This window comes from Thamnophis elegans, chromosome 8 (assembly GCF_009769535.1).
Source record: "Thamnophis elegans isolate rThaEle1 chromosome 8, rThaEle1.pri, whole genome shotgun sequence".
NCBI lineage: Eukaryota > Metazoa > Chordata > Lepidosauria > Squamata > Colubridae > Thamnophis > Thamnophis elegans.
The window spans coordinates 65,296,230-65,315,551 of record NC_045548.1 but is presented as its reverse complement, the minus strand read 5'-3'; the positions used below and the strand labels follow the sequence as shown (position 1 = coordinate 65,315,551).

The following is a 19,322-nucleotide window of genomic DNA, read 5'->3' as shown; positions in this document are numbered from 1 at the left end:
GACAATCAGAAATATCCTTAAAGAAATAACCTTTAAATTACTGCCTGTACCATGCTGTGAATTCAACATTTTCTGGCAAACAATACTAAGAAATTGCATATACCATGGCATTGAATGTAATAAAAAAGGATCACCTTACATCTTTCCAACAACTTTTAAACAAGAATTAATATTGAGGAAAAATTGTATCATGCTAATCTCACATCTGCAACTTTTTTAAGCTTATTCTAGAGAAATGTGAAGAATGAGATGCCAATATGTGGAATGAATGAATAAATAAATGCTGGAATAAATAATTAGACCATGAACAAGTATGGTTCGTAAGCAGTGATCTTCAGTGTTGTTGGGTAGAATAGATTTTTGACTTGCAGGAAAAATGAGGATATTCAAATCATTTGAAATAAGCAGGACTTTGCCAACTGAACTGACAATCAGTATTCACGAATTTAAAATTGAAGGTTAATAAGATCAGACCTACAATTCAATTTTATATTGAAACTTATGGTCTCTTAAAATCACTACAGTAGAAAAAATATTTATAAAAGTTTGCCACTTTATTTGTATAGAAAACAGAGTAGTATTAGACCCACAATAAATTATTGGTGCATTTCCAACAGGTATTTATTTTATGGGAATACTGTGGGATGGGGGGAAAAAACTCACTTCATATACATCTTTATATGGATAATTTAAAAAAAAAACTTCAGAGAACTCAGACATAGTAGTAGCTTTAGTAGGTTTACTCTGAGGGAAGCACATATTTAAAATGCAGACAAAAAAAATCAGAAAGCGAGGAATAAAAGAAGAACTCTCCTTGATTTAATACAAATTTGCCATCTGGCATTGCAGTATTTTGAAATGTGCGTTGAACCATACTCATAACCTAACTATAAACATCTACAAATACATCTTTTGGAGTTTTCACTTAACCATAAACCGCTATACTGTTAATAATTTCTGCATGCAATGTAATTAGCTCTTTCCTGTCTTGTCAAAATGGTCATGTACAATATAATGTTTCTCCTCCCCCTTTAATGTATATGCTTGCAAACAGTTTCCATGACAGCATTTAGGTCAACTGGACAGAGGCCTAAACATTAGCATAACTAAAGTACACAAAGATTATAAAAGCCATTCATTGTGAGGTTTTTTTAATTGACCGATTGCGTTTTGGAGAGCTGATGCTTCTTTTGGAGATGCTCCTCGGAAAACGGCTTATTCCGGCAGCCTCCATTTCTTCATCCACGGGTGTGAATTCTGGTTGTGCGACATGAGGATAGGCATAGGATCCTAGATAGGGCTCTGGCTGATCTTCATAAAGATCCTCAGAATCATACAGTTGGTAGGAGTTGTGGGTTAATGGCACAACTGGAATATCTTGATCTGTTGGATCCCCGTAGCCACCTTAACCCACAAAGGAAAGACACAATTAACACAAGAGGGAATGAAAGAATTAAAGCTAGAGCAGAGGTGTCAAACTCAAGGCCCAGGGGCCGGATCCAGCCCATGGGGTACTTAGATCTGGCCCACAGGTACATCCTGGAAACAGCAAAGGACCAGACCGTGGTACTTCTGCCAGTGAAAATGGGCTCCTGAGCTCTGTTTTGGCTGCCACGGCCTTCTGCAGAGGGTTGCAGGAGGCCATGGCAGCCGAAAACAGAGCTCGGGAGCCCGTTTTCATTGGCAGAGTGCTCGGGCCACCACAGGCAACCTGATATGAGTGACATCAAGCTGCCCACACCCACCCTGGCTATGCCCACCACACACACACACCCAAGGTCAAACAAAACCCTGATGTGGCCCTCAATGAAATCGAGTTTGATACCCCTGAGCTAGAGCATCTCTAGAAACTCAGTCCATTTTAAACATCAGAAAAATATCAGAAAATAATCTTGTAAAATTAAATAATCAACATTAGCCCAACCAGGGAATTTGTTGTTAATTGTTAGAGCTATATAATCTTATATAGGTTTTTTTTTTAAAGAGTCCCTGCAGGTTTTACTCCGCTAGTTGTTGTTGACTATAAGGGACGGTACTCATCTCCATTACAAGGCCATTGAGCCAGCGCTGTCCAAAGACATTTCCACGATCATGTGACCAGCATGAGGTTGTGGAGCACTGTTACCTTCCCACCATAGTGGTACCTATTTATCTGCTCGCATTTGCATGCTTTTGAACTGCTAGGTTGCTAGGAGCTGGGGCGAGGACGGGAGCTCACTCCATCACATGGTGCTCGGGTCTCTCTGAGCTGCTGGCTTTCCAGCCGAGAAGCCCAGCACTTAACCACCGAGCTACCACACTGCCCCAATCTTACATAATAACCTTCCAAAAAATGGGAATATGTATTTATTACTAATGTTGCATTAATCATATTGGGAACATTGCAATCAGTGTCAAACGATGGTCATACAATCCTTATTAAAGGCTTTAATTTTTTTTTAAAATCAAGATTCGGTCTACACCTAAATAAAGTCTATACTGCATTTCAATTATATGTCTTGTCAAGTTCAGGGGTCCTTGCCCTAAAACAATCAGTGCTGTTGGTTGAAAAAGCATGAGGCAGTTCAATAATCATTTCTGATCTTTGTCCAAATGAAAGAAAAAACAAACTCTACCCGAAATCAGTTTCTTTCACCTTCGATATTGGTAGCCATTGTAAGGGAATGAGCCTTTAAAATTGAAAATGAACAATGGTAAGGGGTGGGGGAAAGAGGGGAAAAGGTTAGGAGTAAATGGACAACAAAGAAAAACATACAGGTCAGTAAAAGACATTTCGGAGGCCAGGCTGAAGTATATACATTAATCTTGCAATTTTAAACCTACATGCAAAGTTTGAAGCACCCAGGCCAAATTGTATCTTTCATTGAATTTGTAAGGACATCTTTCCGGAGATTTGAATGCACAATTATTTGTTATGTGTAGTTGTTTACCGATCCAAAGCAACAAAGCAATATTTGGCAGGTGCAGAATTTTTAACAATCCATTCTCCTACTTTGGAAGAGTGAATTATTTTCATTTCCAAATGCTATGTCCATGTTGACATTAGGCAGAACACAATCATCACCTTAGCTGAGACAGGTCCGAATGTTTGTTCACTAATAAAATTCCACCTAAGTGTAGGCCTACCGAGCCAATTAATGTGCAGGGCCTTATTAATAACTTTACAGTAAAAACAAAATAAGCACCAGTTCATCTAAATCCCATCTAAATTTGTTCCCCTGACATACTCACTGTTTTGTTATTCTTCCAGTCTGAATCTGCAAAGAGCTGCACACAAATAGTTAGCATGCATTCAAGTTTGCAAAAAGATGTCACGTTTAACTGGATACCATGTAAAGATTGTGCCAACTTCTGTTCCTTTAAGGATTTATTGAACATTCATTACAGTTTGATCGGGGATGCCTAAACTTAGACATGCCACTAAGTTGGAGGTAACTAAACCTTAATGATAAAGCTTCTTAACTTGCAAAATCCAAGGAATTGTTTCATGCTGCACAACCCAACACACTGAAGGATCCCATGCAATGTAGCTACTCATGCCAAATTTCTCTCGGTTCCTTTTGTGGCCTCTCTCTTCCTAAAACAGTGGTTTTCAAGAATTGTATTTGTAATCACATGTTGTGACTTGCCAGCAGCCAGTGGAGCTGGTGGAAGACTCAGACAGTGAGGAGGTTGAGGAGGAACATGGGCCAGTCCTGGAGTCTGGGAAAGGCTCTGATCAGGGCTCTGCGTCAGAGGCAGAGAGCGGGGCAGGGCCGTCCAACAGTTATCAGCTGCCTTCGGAGTCGGGGATCAGTGGGGCAGAAGAACAGCTGGAGCCTGTTCCTGAAGTGCGCATGTGCAGAGCTGCCAGGAGAAGGAAACAGTTAAGGAACAAGGGCCGACTCGGGAGTAAAGGCACAGCTGGATGGTGAATGGCCCCTCCCATTGGGAATAAGGAGGAGCGAAAGGGGAGGGGAGCTTGCAGGAGACAATTAGTTTGCTTAATTAGTGTGAAGATTTGTTCATGACTCTCAGATACTCCTTGCCAAGTATTTTCTTCTACAGCATTGCGTTTGGAAGATATCGGCCTGGCAGCTCTCCAAGCCTGATAAGGTCTGTGGTTGTAAGTTCACCCTTGAAGACTGTTTGCTGGGACTTTGCTGGATGTGAATGAGAGGAATTCACATTAGCTTAATAAAAAGGGGTTTTGTTGGGACAAGGAGTCTGCTTCATGATTTGGTGAAGCCTAGGTTAGAAAATCACATTTCCTTATCAATTTGGTTATCTTTGTGTTGCTGAAGCCTTGAGAGTAGAGCATTCTTTTTTTGGCAGCAAGTTTGAAGGGAAGATTGATGTGGCAGTCAAATCACTTTTCAATGTATTTTGTTTGCTGTGAGGGAGAACAAATTATGGCCAAATAACATCAAACTGAACCTCTTCATATTTTTGAGGGCACTTAGTAGTTTGAAAACCACTGCTTTAGTGGGAAGAAATTAAGATATTATCATGCACTACAAATAGCCAGTCTGTTCTTGGAAGGTGTATGTACCATTCATTTATTATGGCATTATGCGTTTTTGCTTAATGAGAGACTTAGTTAGTAACGTTCATTCTTCCATGCTGTTTGAAAGCTCATGAATACGAAAGTTGGATAATTATTCTTTCCTCCTCAGGGGAAGTAAATAAAATATCAGCTCAAGAGATGAAGAAGGGAATTACATGAATAAAGCATTCAGATGGAATGAAACAGATTAGTTGGACAGCATAGCAATATCATAATAAGGGCAACAGACACAACAAAATACTTCTAATTTTATGTCACTTTTATAAAGTTTTTTTCTGTTCCTACAATTAATGCAACTACCATTCCTGCCTGAGTAACCTTTAGATTTACATTTGGCTCAGAAAGTTCATCCACCGTACTTGAACATGCTTCAAGATTCATCCTGATTTCAATCCAGGTGTATATTACAGAGCTATCAGAAAGAGAGGTCTGTGAAATTTTCTCCTCACAGTTGTAACCAAGTCATCAACATGGTTGGAATCAGCACATATATTCATAACAAAATTTCTGCTTGGTTGAAGGGATGGGGGGGTGTTCTATTAAGATACAGCCTGTCGTGTCTTAAAATGGATTCTACCGTACGGCCTTAAAATGGCTTCTACTGTACGGCCTTAAAATGGCTTCTACTGTACAGCGCAGTGGAGTTGCCATAGTAATGGCTTCACAGTACTCCAAAAGGGGGGCTTTCCCTCTGGTAAGAGGGAAAAACCAACATTAGAAATTGCACCAACGTTAATGGAAGGGAGGGTTGGGATAAATAAATACTCGGGCAGCACTGGATTATCAGCTAATAAAAAAATAAAAATGGCAGTTCCAAATAGTAACGATTCCATCAATGGCTGCAAATATGCATGAGGAATACACTGAACGATAAAAGGGAGTCATTATTTTGTTTTGTAAACAGCAATTGTCTTCTACAACAAATACCGAACACCAAAATCTTTTGCTACACCACTTAGCTTTGAAGGCAGTTAGGGAAAAATACAGGCAAACTAAATTCCAAGCTGGAAAAGAATACTTACCACCTGTTCCGTAACCGCCACAAGAGGAAGGATCACAGTACCCTGGCTGTCCAGGTGTTCCATGTGCCCCAGGAGGACCTGTGCGACCGGCTGTTCCTCTGGGACCAGGCGACCCTGAAGGCCCAGGAGTGCCAGTTCGACCCTCACCGGGAGGTCCTTTGGGGTACAAGAAGTGACAATAAGAATTTTATCTCTGCCCTATTGCAAAAAGTTAGCCCCTTTTTAATATTTAGGACAGAAGTATTCAATCTTGGCAACTTCAAGACTTGTGGACTTCAACTCCCAGAATTCCCCAGACAGCTGTTTGGGGAATTCTGGATGTTGAAGTCCTCAAGTCAATTCTGGGTGTTGAAGTCCACACGCCAAGATTGGACACTCCTGATTTAGAGTTGGAACTGATGGCAGAATTTTAAAATTTACCGTGCTTATACAAGTTTCCTAGAGCCAGAGAGATTGACTGGCATACACAATGAGTTGAAAAGTGAACAATTATGAATTGATTTGGGAACAGATTCCTGCACTGGGGCCAACCTTTTCATATGTTGCATTGTACATACTATCAGTTAATTGTAGGTAGATGTTAACCATGGGTGGGATTCTACCGGTTAGGACTGGTTCGAGCAAACCAGTAGCTCCGACGATCACCTGGGAGCAAACTGGTTTGCCCCGATGATCAGATGGGCCTGCCCGCCCACCCGCGCTATTTTCCTACCTTTATCTTCTTAGCTGATTCGCTCGGCAGATCAGATTGCTGCGCAAATCAGCTGAGCTACTCCTACGAAGAAACCCGGAAGTGAAGATTCCTTCAAACTGTGCACACACGTGCAGCGCGCATCAGGTGCGGGCACACACAAATTGTGCAATCAACAAACCAGTTGTTAAACCAGGAGGATCCCACCACTGATGTTAACTGTACATAATATCAGTTTGTGGGCAAATTAATGGTCATACCGCATTAAAACTTGCTTAACTCATTTGGGGCACATATATTCATGAAGAAATAAAAGTGGATGTAATAATGTCCCGAATTGCACATCGAGCCATTTCTACGTATTCACGAATTTTTTAAAAAAATGCAGAAATAATTCCTGACGCTGGAAGGCCAGAAAGGAATAATTTTGGAAGAAAAGGCTTAGCAAGAAATGCCCTTCCTGTAAAAAGGAATGGCAGATTAAGATTAAGATGTAATTTATTTGTATACCGCCCTTCTCCGGGAGGGACTCAGGGCGGCGAACAACTCAAAAGGGGAAAGGGGATACAAACACAATACACGTAATTAAAATACACAAGAGTCATACAGCCATACAAGTCGAGAGGGGAGGGGAACTCATCAACCCCAGGCCTGCCGGCACAGCCAGGTTTTGACGGCTTTCCGGAAGGCCTGGAGAGGGGTGAGGGTCCGAATCTCCGCAGGGAGTTCATTCCAAAGGGCCGGAGCTGCAACAGAGAAGGCCCTCCCCCGGGTGGTAGCCAGATGGCATTGGCTGGTAGACGGAACCCGGAGGAGGCCGGGTTTGTGGGAGGTAATTGGCAGCAGGTGGTCTGTGGGAGGTAATTGGCAGCAGGCGGTCTCTCAAGTACCCAGATCCAATACCATGAAGGGCTTTATAAGTTACGACTAGCACTTTGAAGCGTATCCGGAGACCGATCGGTAACCAGTGCAGCTCGCGGAGGATAGGTGTAACGTGGGTGTACTGAGGTGCACCCACAATCGCTCGCACGGCTGCATTCTGGACGAGTTGTAGTCTCCAGAAACAACTGATCGTCCTTATCTAAAAATATTTGAGTTCCACAGTACATCTCATTTACCTGCAGGCCCTGGAGGGCCTCGGGGGCCTTGGGTTCCGATACCTGGATTACCTCGTTCTCCCTTTTCTCCTGGGGAGCCTGGTTTAAAGAAAAAGACAGATCAGAATAGATGGAAAGGGGGAAAAGATTGATATGTGTTCCTCTTTGGGCATCTTTTACTAATTAGAAGGAAAGCAGGAAGCCAAGAAAAATGATTCAGGAAGCTATGCGGCTATAAGCATCATGGAAAGTTGCTTTACACTAGATTTCTGCTGCAGTTCCTCTTGGATGGTATAGCTTTGCTAATTTGAGACATCACTGACTCTCTTTGTCTTGGTCCATATGCAGGGAGTGTAGGAGGAACAGTTAAAGGCACTGGGTATGGTTAGTCTACAGATGAGGGCTCTTGGGAAAATAAGATAGCAGTTTTTTCAATATCTGAAGGTTTGGAGAGGAGTCAACAGTAGACAGTCTAAGGTTAAAATCTTGGGGGTTTGGGGAAGAAACCCAGGCATTGACCACTCTGTTACTTGAAGTCGTATTTTCTGCAATCAAGTTTGGAGCGGTTTACCTTGAGTTTATATCTGTTGTGAGCTCGTGTGTTGTTGTGGTTGAAGCTGAAGTAGTCATTGACAGGTAGGACATTGTAGCAGATAATTTTATGTACTACGCTTAGGTCGGATCGAAGGCGGTGTAGTTCTAAGTTGTCTAAGCCCAACATTTCAAATCTGGTGCCATACGATATTCTGTTGTGAGCAGAGGAGTGGAGGACTCTTCTTGTGAAATACCTCTGGACTCGTTTGATTGTATTAATGTCTGATATGCAGTGCGGGTTCCAGACAGAGGTTCCACCACAAAACCGTGCTCAACTAAACCGCGTCTGACTAAACCGCGTAGCTGACGTCATCAACAGGGCGACAACAGCGCGGAGACAGAAGTACACTGTAAACCCTAAACCTAAAATTAACCCCTAAACCTAAACCTAACCCCCGTAAACCTAATCCTAAACCTAACCCTAAATCTAACCCTTAACCTAACCCTAAACCTAACCCTAAACCTAACCCTTAACCTAACCCTAAACCTAACCCTAACCCTTAACCTAAACCTAACCCTAACCCTAACCCTAAACCTAACCCTAAACCTAACCCTAAACCTAACCCTTACCTTAAGTTGCATCGGCTTGCTTTCAAAGCGCTATTTAAAGCGCCCTTCTTTCTCCGCGCTGGCTGTTGTCGCCCTGTTGATGACGTCAGCGATGCGGTTTAATCGGGCGCGGCTTAGTCGAGCGCAGTTTTGACGGGTCCCGCCAGACAGATGAGCTGTATTCAAGAATTGGTCTAGCAAATGTTTTGTATGCCCCAGTTTGCAGTTCAATATTACCGGAGAAGAAGCTTCACAAGATTAGGTTAACAACTCTTAATGCCTTTTTGGCAATGCTGTTACAGTGAGCTCCGACACTTAAGATCATTTGAGATGAGTACTCCAAGGTCCTTGACAGAGTGAGGGTCATCTATGAGGTCATATCCACCCAGCTTGTATTTTGTGTTCTGATTATTTTCTGCCAATGTGTAAGACAGAGCATTTGTTGGTTGAGATTTGGAGTTGCCAATTGTTTGACCATTCTGACACGTAATCAAGGTCTTTTTGTAGGGTAGCAGCATTGTCGGTGGTGTTTGTTAGGAATATAATTCTAATGGTTGGGTTGGCAATATATAAATCATGTAACGTTGTTGTACCTGTTGCTTTAAACCATACTGTAAAATGGGATACTTCTAACTCAGTGGTGGGTTTCAAAAATTGTTCGAACCTACTCTGTGGGTGTGGCTTCCTTTGTGGGAGTGGCTTGCCGCCCATGTGACCAGATGGGAGTGGCTTGCCACCCATGTGACCGGATATGAAGATGCCGACGACACTTGTCAGAACCACCTTAAATTACCTCACACACAGCACTGGCATGCATAAGAATATGATGTAAACTTGTTTTTTAAAAGGCATCTTTGGTTTGCGTTAAAACAACTTCAACACACGCAATGTTCTGATTGCACCACAAATGCATTAGTCATCCTTACCTTTCACAGAGGCACTGAGTTATATAAATATAAGCATGATACTGTATGAGCATGATAGTGTAGAATAATCATATCCAAGGACCAGTCGTGGGTTTCAAAAAATTTTGGAACCTCTTCTGTAGGTGTGGCTTGCTTTCCAGGTTCACTGGTGGAACCTCTTCAAACCGGTTCGGTAGATTTGACGAACCGGTTCTACCGAATAGGTGCGAACTGGTAGGAACCCATCTCTGTTCTAACCTCTCACAACTTCCCTGCTCTGTCAGAAGCTCTGCCTGAATAGAAGTCTGGCTGCCTCAAATGTCTCCTTGGCAGAAAGGAAGGGTAGATCCACGTAGCAAAAGTAAATCCACATAAGCACGTCCAGCCACCAGGCAGTATTCAGGAAAGCGAAGACGCCGAATTTTCCACATGTGAAGTTGGCAGTTGTAAGAACCATGCTTTACTTCAAAGCTTTATAAACCTGAGCTGACTGATGGCTCCCTTTCCATCATTTCCCCCCTGTTGCAGTCCTTTCATTTCTTCTCCTTTTGCACCGCATGTGCACGCACAGAATCAAAGCTGGCATCTCAGGATCAGCGGCTTATAAAAACAACATTGCCAGAGAACCACTAGCTATTCACTCTGAATACTCGGTGTGCACCCTTTGCTAATTGCAGCGGCTGCATGACTTTCTAATGGCTGTCAAGTAACTGTATCAGTATTACTTTTATCGAGGCTGAATTCGAAAGAGACTTCCTCAGCCGTGAAATTCTGAAGTATAGTTGGACATATTTACTCCCTCCCCTTGCAAAACCTGGATTTAAAAACCAGATGGAAGACAACACATTTTTTTCCACAAATGGGCTTCCATATGGTGCTATCACTTGAAGCAACGGTGGCAGCAGCAAAAACAGACATTCCTATTTCCTGAATTGAATTACGACACCATTATGGGTCTTGCAGTTAGATCATCTCACATGCTCAGGACACACACACACACACACAGACACTTTGGTCCTTGTTGCTTAACAGCAAAAAAAAAAAAAAACAGGCCTGGCAAGTCATTGCTAATTGCTTTCGAAGAATTGGCTGCAGCTGGCCTGCTTTTCTAGTAAGGAATTATTAAAAAGCCCTTTTTAGAAATGACCTCCCTTTGCTGGGATCGTTACTTTTTGTTTCCGGGAGAGCAAGTTAATACCAACTGACCATGAGCTGGAAGGAGCTTTGGGCAGGTTGTTACTTTAGGGGTTTATGTGCTCTGCTTCTCTAAGTTCTGTTTTCCAAAGCACCTGAAGGCTGGACAAGGAATAATGGATGGAAACTGGCCAAGAAAAGATTCAACCTAGAAATAAGGAGGAATTTTCTGACAATGAGAACAATCAACCAATGGAACAGAAGTTGCCTTCGGAAGTTGTGGGAATTTCATCCCTGGAGGCTTTCAAGAAGAGATTGGAGTGCCATTTTTCAGAAATGGTGTAGAGTCTCCTGCTTGAGGTGGACTAGATGACCTATAAGGTACCTTCCCACTCTGCTAATCTCTCTGTCCTGTTCTCACTTCATTTGTTGTTTTCACTTCATGTATATCCCGCCTTTATTATTTTTACAAATAACTCAAGGTGATGAACGCATACAATACAGGTAGTCCTCGTCTTACAACAATTCATTTAATGGCCATTCAAAGTTACAATGGCACTGAAAAGAGGGACCTATGACCGTTTTTCACCCTTACGATCGTTACAGCACCCCCATGGCCATGGGATCGAAATTCAGATGCTTCTCAACTGACTCATATTCCTCATATGATCGCCTTTTGGGAACTTCTGACAACGGGGAAGCCAAATTCGCTGAACAGCCATCTTACTAACTGAACAACTGCAATGATTCACTTAACAACTGTGGTAAGAAAGGTCGTAAAATGAAACTGATCCAAAATCAGCCAGTTGGATTTTCATGCCAAAGGCTGGCTAGAACTCCCAGTTTCCCTGGGGCTTGGCTCAAAGTCACCTAGCCAGCTTTTATACCTAAGGTGGGGCTAGAACTCACAGTCTCCTGGAGTCTAGCCTGGTGCCTTAACCACCAGACCAAACTGATTCTCTCCCCCTGCCACTGTAGAACTCTCCGTTTTCTCCCCCAGGTAAAAGAAGAAAAGTAGGAAGAACATAGCAAGAGAAGCAATGGGAGGAAGAAAGTTAGAAGAGACATAAATGTAATAACTACCCTCTGGGTAGCAACTGCCTGAACCTTGGCTCCGTGTTAGGCATCATGAAGAGGCAAACTATTCTGACCAAGCTTCCCAAGAGCATGAGGCAAACTCCTGGTCCCGACAAAAAAAAAAAACCCTTTTATTAATTTACTATGAATTCTGCTCATTCACATCCAGCAAAGTCTTTCAAGGGAGGATTTACTATCACAGACCTTATCTGGCTTGGAAAGCTGCCAGGTCGATATCTGCAAAACTTGGCAAGGAGTCTCGGAGAGTCATGAACCAATTAAGCGAACTAATTGTCTCCTGCAAACTCCACTCCCCTTTGGCTCCTCTTTTATTTCCTCTGGGAGGGGCCATTCATTGTCCACCTGTGGCCTTACTCCCAAGTTGACCTCTGTTCTTTAGCTCTTCCCTTCATCTGGCAACCCTGTGCATGTGTACACTGGGAACAGGCTCCAGCTGTTCATCTGCCTCTGAAAGCAGCTGATATCTGGCATAAGGCTCTGCCCCCCCCCTCTGCCTCCGACACAGAGCCCTCATCAGAGCCTTCCCCAGATTTCAGACAGGACTGGCCCATGTTCATCCCCAACCTCCTCACTGTCCGAATCTGCTGCCATCTTTGCTGGCTGCTGGCGGGCCACAACACTAACCATATGAGCCTCATTGGTGCAGTGGTTAGAGTGCAGTACTGCAGGCTACTTCTGCTGACTGCCGGCTACCTGCAATTTGGCAGTTCAAATCTCACTGGCTAAATGTTGACTCAGTCTTCCATCCTTCCAAGGTGGGTAAAATTAGGACCCAAATTGTTGGGGGCAATTTGCTGACTCTGTAAACCACTTTAGAGAGGACTATAAAGTGGTATATAAGGCTAAATGTTATTGCTATGGTGGGCCATCCCACTCCTCAAACCCCTCACCACAAAAGGATTTTAAGTATCCAGAGACAGATGCTTGAAATTCAACGTGGGTCTCTGATAAATGGGAAGTTACAATTTGGCCTTTTCCTCCAAGTTTTGTCATATCCACGTAGCTAACCCAAGAGAGATGAACAAGTTGAGACTAAAAGCTGAATCAAACGTAGGCATTGGTGGAATAAACTCTGAGAAGACTGCAGGGCTAAATTCCAATTCAAGGGTTAGCCAAACTGTACTTAAATTGAAGTCATAATGTTTCCATGGATTGTTGGCTTAAAATCTAATCTAAATTGGTTTGTAGGTCACAACCTCCAGAGTTTCCTCTGGCCAGAAGCTAAGACTGAGGCTTGAATATTTAGCATTGTTTCAGAGAGAAGACATAATCAGGTGGTTTGGCATAAGATTAATAAAGCAATTAGAAGAAAATCAATCATCAAGCCAAGATCCTAGGCTAGTTTCCCAGGGGTGGGTTTTTTTTTTTTTTTTTTGGAAAGACCTAATTGTATTCAGGCTTAAAGGAAACCTGAAGTCATGGTTTTTCACTGCAATTTAAGATTCAGAGGACACACTGAAATTCTGAAGAATAAGGGCGGGAGCAGCTGGACTAAATTAACATCCTTCCAAAAATTGAAAAAGAGTATTTAATACATGTGGAAAAGAAATAATTATCTTGGACTTCTTCCTTTGGCCCGGTGCTGTTGAAAATACTGTGAGGGATACTAGCAACATTCACACAATGTGGCTATGTCAGCTACTCTCCTGGGTAAACCACAGAAATCCACATCCTGATGGTAGAAATGACCAAGTCAAACAAGGAGTATCCATATTATTTATTTACTTATTTATGGTCTTATTTGTTAGCCAATTCATCTTCAACTGTGGGCAAAGTTAAGATAGAAGGCCAATGAACGAGGAGGAGGAGGAGGAGGAGGAGGAGGAGGAGGAGGAGGAGGAGGAGGAGGAGGAGGAGGAGGAGGAGGAGGAGGAGGAGGAGGAGAAGAAGAAGAAGGAAGAAGAAGAAGAAGAAGAAAGAAGAAGAAGAAGAAAGAACATTGTAATAAGGGAAAACAATGAATGCTATAAATGTTCAGAATCAAACATTCAGAACCAATCTCACAGTGGACACACGCTCTGCTTTAACCCAAATTTCCTATCATATTTTATTTCCTATTAATCTTGTAACTGGTCATCTGGCAGAAGATAGATCCAAAGGATTTAGTAGGAGACTAGCATTTTCCCAATGAAAACAGTACAAGCCATCTTGAAAGCAAGCATCCCAATCTGTCTATGAGAGAAACCTGCAGGAGGGCAACAGGTGTCCTCTTCAAAACCCCTTCCTCATATCTGGCCATTAGGTTTTATGCCTCTCTGACCATTTCTCTTTGTGGCGGAGGATGATTCCCAAAAGTACTTTATTGGATACACGATTTTCGTACTGAAGTATCAAAACCAGCTCTGGATTTCCTGCACAAATGTGTGGCTATTTAAATAACGGCTTCCTTTTCTTCCCACCCCTAGGTTTCCACATTGCCCAATGACGAGACATCCTTTTGTTATGGGAACAGTCTACCTCCTTCTCAAGCACCTGCAGTGGTGACCTTGATGGTTTCCAGGCTCTCATGCTCTGTGGCATAACTTAGTGTTCTATTCCACTCTTCCCTTCCCCCCCAGTTTATTGGCAAGTTGAATAGCGATAGGGTTTGAAGGAAGCAAAGCGGTTCAAACTTGACAGAAACAATGACCTCATGGAAGGTGTTTTACACAATTGCTACATCTGTTTGATGTAGTGGTGAAGATGCTGGACCAGAAACTAGGAGACTCTCACTCCTAGTTCACCCTTGAGCATGAAAATCAACTGGGCGACTTTGGGCTCGGCTCCTAGTTTCTATGCTGACATCTTCATCGCTACGCCAACGTGGCTCTTTCCTCTAGTCTCAAGGACAAAGGAGAATTGCATCCCTGGAAATTGGAGGAGAGTCTTTGGTTGACTCTTCTGGTTTTAGTATTTATGATTAATGTGTGACATATTCAATCATAAGCTCTCTGGGGGAATAACTGGAAAGCAAATTCCAGCACATAGAAACCACAGCATAATTAATGCTGTTTCTGCTCTGTGTTAAAGGTGCCAATACATAATAATGTTGTTATGCCAATGTTGTTTGAACTCATACCTTCGGCACGCAAACAGAGTTTCCCACTCAGATTTTATTTTTACTGTGAGTTTCTTCCCTAAAACAAAAAACGGGATTTTTCATGAAATAATTTCAACAAGAAAAGTTGTTAAGGGCACAAAGCAGAGCAAAAGTAGAGTGAAGATTTCATTAGCAGAAAGAAATAGGTCTTGGGGATTTTTTTTTCCTCTCCTTCTTTACTGATTTTATACAGTCTGTTATTTCAGCAACAACAAATTGGGGAGAATCTATGTAATTAGGAGTAAAATTAAAAACAAATGAAATGGTGGAAGTTTAAAGGAAGCTCTCATTGCGACTGTTTTCATTGTTTGTGGAGCTGATTTTTTAAAAAATTATAGTGGTTTTACTTTGATTTAAGGGTGCAGGTAGCATCTGAAAGATTAAATGATAAATGGCTAAATCAAATTCCCATGAATTTGATTTGTCTGGATAAAACACCATTCCTAGAACAATTTAACCAAAAGCCAAATCTTCAACTCTTAACCAGCTGCATTGCTTATTATATTCTCATCAATCCTTTTGGTTGTCTTTTCAATTTACTGATTCAGAGCCAAACATTTCCCTAAAGCATACATATTTGGTCAAGAGAATAATCTCTCATCCATTTTGAAATAGATGACCTACGCACTCATTCCATTCCGATTCCTAAATAGCTTAGAGAAGATTGTTAGACATAAGATTGATTGATATAGTCCTCAATTTACAACCATTCTAAATAAATACAGAATAAGACAGCTGGAAGGGATCTTGTAGGTTATCTAGTCCAACCCCCTACTCAAGCAGGAGACCATTTAATGACCATTTGAAATCATAATGGCACTGGAAAAAGTGATTTACAACTGGTCCTCACACTTAGAACCACTGCAGCATCTCTAGAGTTATGTGATCAAAATTTAGGGTCAAAACCAACCGGTATTTACAATGGTTACAGCATCCTGAAGTCACATGATAACCATTTGCAAACTTCCAAGCCAGGTTTCAACAAGCAAAATCAATAACCAGACTCGCTTAATAACCACGTGATTAACTCCTGCAGTGATTCACTTTACAACCATGGCCCCCCAAAAGTTGTCAAATTGGGGCCAGACTCACTGAACAACTGCTTTGCTAAGCCACAGAAATGCTGGTCTCCCTTGTGATCATACTTTGAGGACTATCTGTAAGTTTTTGTTCACAACACATTGAGAAATCTAACAAGGAAACTTGGACGGAATGAATGCTTTTGGTATTTACCATCAGAAAAGATAAAAGTCTTTGGAGAATATCTTTATGCTTGGGAAAGTTAAAAGCTGCCAAAAAAAAAGTGTGTGAGAAAAAAATAGAGATCTGGCTAGATACTGATAACACAAACATGACCTTAGAACATCTCAGAGAAGCAGTCACTGAAACAGTCCTGGTGAAATGCGTGACCCGACAAATGCACACACGACAAAAGCGTGCAAAACCGCAGCGCTAAAACCACAACATCATCAACGCAACGTCATCAACGCGGTGACAACAGCGAGCCGACAGAAGTGCGATTTAAGTTAAGGTAAGAGTTAGGTTTAGGGTTAGGTTTAGGGTTAGGTTTAGGGTTAGGTTTAGGGTTAGGTTCAGGGTTAGGTTCAGGTTTACAGCGCGCTTCTGTCGCTGCGCTGTTGTTGCCGCTCATTCGTCGGTGCGCTTTAGAACTCGCAGTTTTGTCACCGCAGTTTAGTCGGGCGCGCTTTTGTCGTTCGCCCTTTTGTCAGTGAACCAGTGAAATGACATCCATCAGATAGAATAATAGAATAACAGAGTTGGAAGGGACCTTGTAGGTCATCTAATCCAACCCCGTGCTCAGGAAGGAGACCATATACCATTTCTGACAAAGGGCTGTCCAATCTCTTCTTTAAAACTTCCAGTGTTGGTGCATCCACAATTTCTGAAGGCAAGCTGTTCCATTGATTGATTGTTCTTCCTGTCAGGAAATTTCTTCTTAGTTCTAGATTGCTTCTCTCCTTGATTAGTTTTCACCCATTGCTTCTTGTCCTGTTTGTTGCAGATTCAGATGGTGGCAGCCCAGAACTAATAGCTTTGTGATAAAGGGCAATGCTGGAATAGGTAATGTTTAAAAAACATCACTCTTCAAAGAAATAGCCAGTGATTTATTTCAAAAGGCTCACTGCAAGTTCACAAGTCTCTTCTTGAAAGCTTCCTGTGACGAAGCTCCCAAACTTTTGTAAGCAAACTGTTCCATTGCTTGATTGTTCTCACTGTCAGAAAATTTCTCATTCTTAGGTTGAATCTGTCCAAAGTGACTGAAAAGTGACAGTATTCAGGACCTTGATTCTTAACTAATGCATGTACTGTATATGGACACATGAAATAGTTTGGAGATTAAGTCATTTCCCTTGTCTTTTTCCTATAGGGCTATTAGTGTCAACTCTTTATTTATTACTAGGATTGCTTAATTCAGTCACAAAAAAACCCCTTTTAATCACCCTGTAATCCTTTTTTATTGGGGTGGAGTCAGGGCGACTGAATGGAGCTGAGCCAGGAGTGAAATTCAGCAGGTTCTCACAGGTTCTGGAGAACCGGTAGCTGAAATTTTGAGTAGTTTGGAGAACCGGCAAATAACACCTCTGGCTGGCCCCAGAGTGGGGTGGGAATGAGATTTTGCAATATCCTTCCCCCAGGAGTGGGGAGGGAATGAAGATTTTGCAGTATCCTTCCCCTGCCACGTCCACCAAGCCACGTCCACAGAATCGGTAATAAAACATTTGAATTTCACCACTGAACTGAGTGTTTACTAGCTGGATGTCCTTCCCGATGCCTATATTCGCAGCACATTTTTTTTCTTTGTGTCCTAGGATACGTCTGCCAGTGCTAGGATTAAACTCTCAGCCTTCCAAGTGGGAGGTGAGCATCTTCACCACTTAGGCTGCCACGCCGTTCAGTCACAAAAATGTTGCAGGTTTATTGAACAGGACTCCACCTTCTGAAATCTCAAACGCATAGGGTTTTTTGCAAAAACTTCAAATACATTACAATTATTAATGTGACCAAAAATGGTTGTATGCCTAGGTAATTAAACAGGAATTCAATGCAGTTTTGTTGTTGTTGTTGTGAATTCATCTTCTTTGTGTACTCATCAAACAGCCCTTAGTGTACTCATCAAAGCCAAATAATGTCCTTGGCTTGAAATTGGAGTTAATCATAAAAAAGATATCTGTTTGCAATCTTTTCTGATACTCCTTTCCTTATTCCCACATAAATTAATTTCTTATTGGAAAAGGTGGAGATAGTTTCCATGCTGTCCAAGTTGATTGTACATGTGTGGAAAGATAGAAACCTTATGGTAACAGATGTCGTTCTTCCAGATACATTGCCATAAAATCTCTTTGAAAATTCAAATGAAATTACAAAATATAGCTTGTTGTGTATTTGCACTAGAAGATTATCTTCTTGTTTATTAGAAATTTGGACCTCAAATTGATGAGCTGCATGTGGCCAGCAAATCCTCTCCACTTACTAACACAATCAGGAACCTTTTTGGATCTATCAATACAGTGTTCAGAGGCAGGTTATAATTCACTTTCACCACCAAAGCTTTAATCTAAATCTTGCTATTTGGTAATCTGCCGAAAAACTGAAATGAGGATGAATTGAGAATAGGGAAGCCATGGACATCCTGTTAAGGACATTCTTAAAGTGAACGTTAAAATATCAGTTTGATGGGACGTCCATATCTTTTAAGGCAAAGACATTGGTAGGTGATGAAGTGATGTTGAAGTAGATGAAATATCCAGAGAATCTTATTCATCTTAATGTTTCATTACCAGGTATATCCAATCACATTTTGAAACTGCTAATGTAAGCTTGCTTCCATTGCAGCCAACTCTCAAACCTTCCTTGTACTATTCGTAATTGGCAACATTTTCAAAAGTGGTTTTCCATTGTCTTCCTCCTAAGACTGAAGGAGAAGAATTGGCCCCATCATTCAGCTGGCTTTCTGAAACTCAAGTTTCTATACTACTAGTCCAGCATCTAATCACTAGATCAAACAGGCTTTCTTGGACCAGAGTAGACCTGTATTAAATGTCCCCATAATCACAAGTGAAGTGAAAAAAATATGCATGTGGTTGATCTTCTAAGCATTGCCATTCCTAAGTCTTGCTAATAGTTTCTTCTTCTCCAAATATCTCCACTTAAGCTTTGTGAAACTTCAAGTTATCTATTGTTCCCCCCTAAAAAACAGATGTTGCAAACAGATGTCCCATCCTCTTGCTCCAAATCATTGTTTGCCTGGAGTTTTGGAAACAATCACAACATAGCAACCAAGAGATAGAGCCAGCTGTAATTCTGCTGTCATGGTGGCAGAGGAGCCCTGGTGGCACTGTGGTTAGAAGGTGGTATTGCAGGCAAACTCTGCTCATAGTCTGTAGTTCGATCCTGACAGGTTGCAAGGTTCATTCAGTCTTCCATCCTTCCGAGGTCGATAAAATGAGCAGCCAGATTGTTGGGAGCAATATCCTGATATTGTAAACTGCTCAAAGAGTGCTGTAAATCCCGACGTAAAGTATATAAATCCAAATGCTATTGCTATGATGGTAGCAGAGTGGTAGCCCGGATTTCTGCAACCCAAA

The 19,322-nt window shown here is 41.8% G+C and overlaps 1 protein-coding gene across 1 annotated transcript in view; it reads right to left on the bottom strand.

Annotated features, from left to right (window-relative positions):
* Positions 1-514: 514 nt before the first annotated feature.
* The window catches only part of COL14A1 (collagen type XIV alpha 1 chain), a 133,805-nt gene continuing 114,997 nt past the window's right edge, over positions 515-19,322 (bottom strand). The window contains exons 45-47 of the mRNA XM_032223462.1: positions 7,378-7,455; positions 5,569-5,724; positions 515-1,404 (exon numbers count right to left, since the gene is read on the bottom strand). Of these exons, the coding sequence (XP_032079353.1) occupies positions 1,136-1,404; positions 5,569-5,724; positions 7,378-7,455 (503 nt within the window). The 3' untranslated portion in view covers positions 515-1,135. The remainder of the gene's footprint in view (positions 1,405-5,568; positions 5,725-7,377; positions 7,456-19,322) is intronic.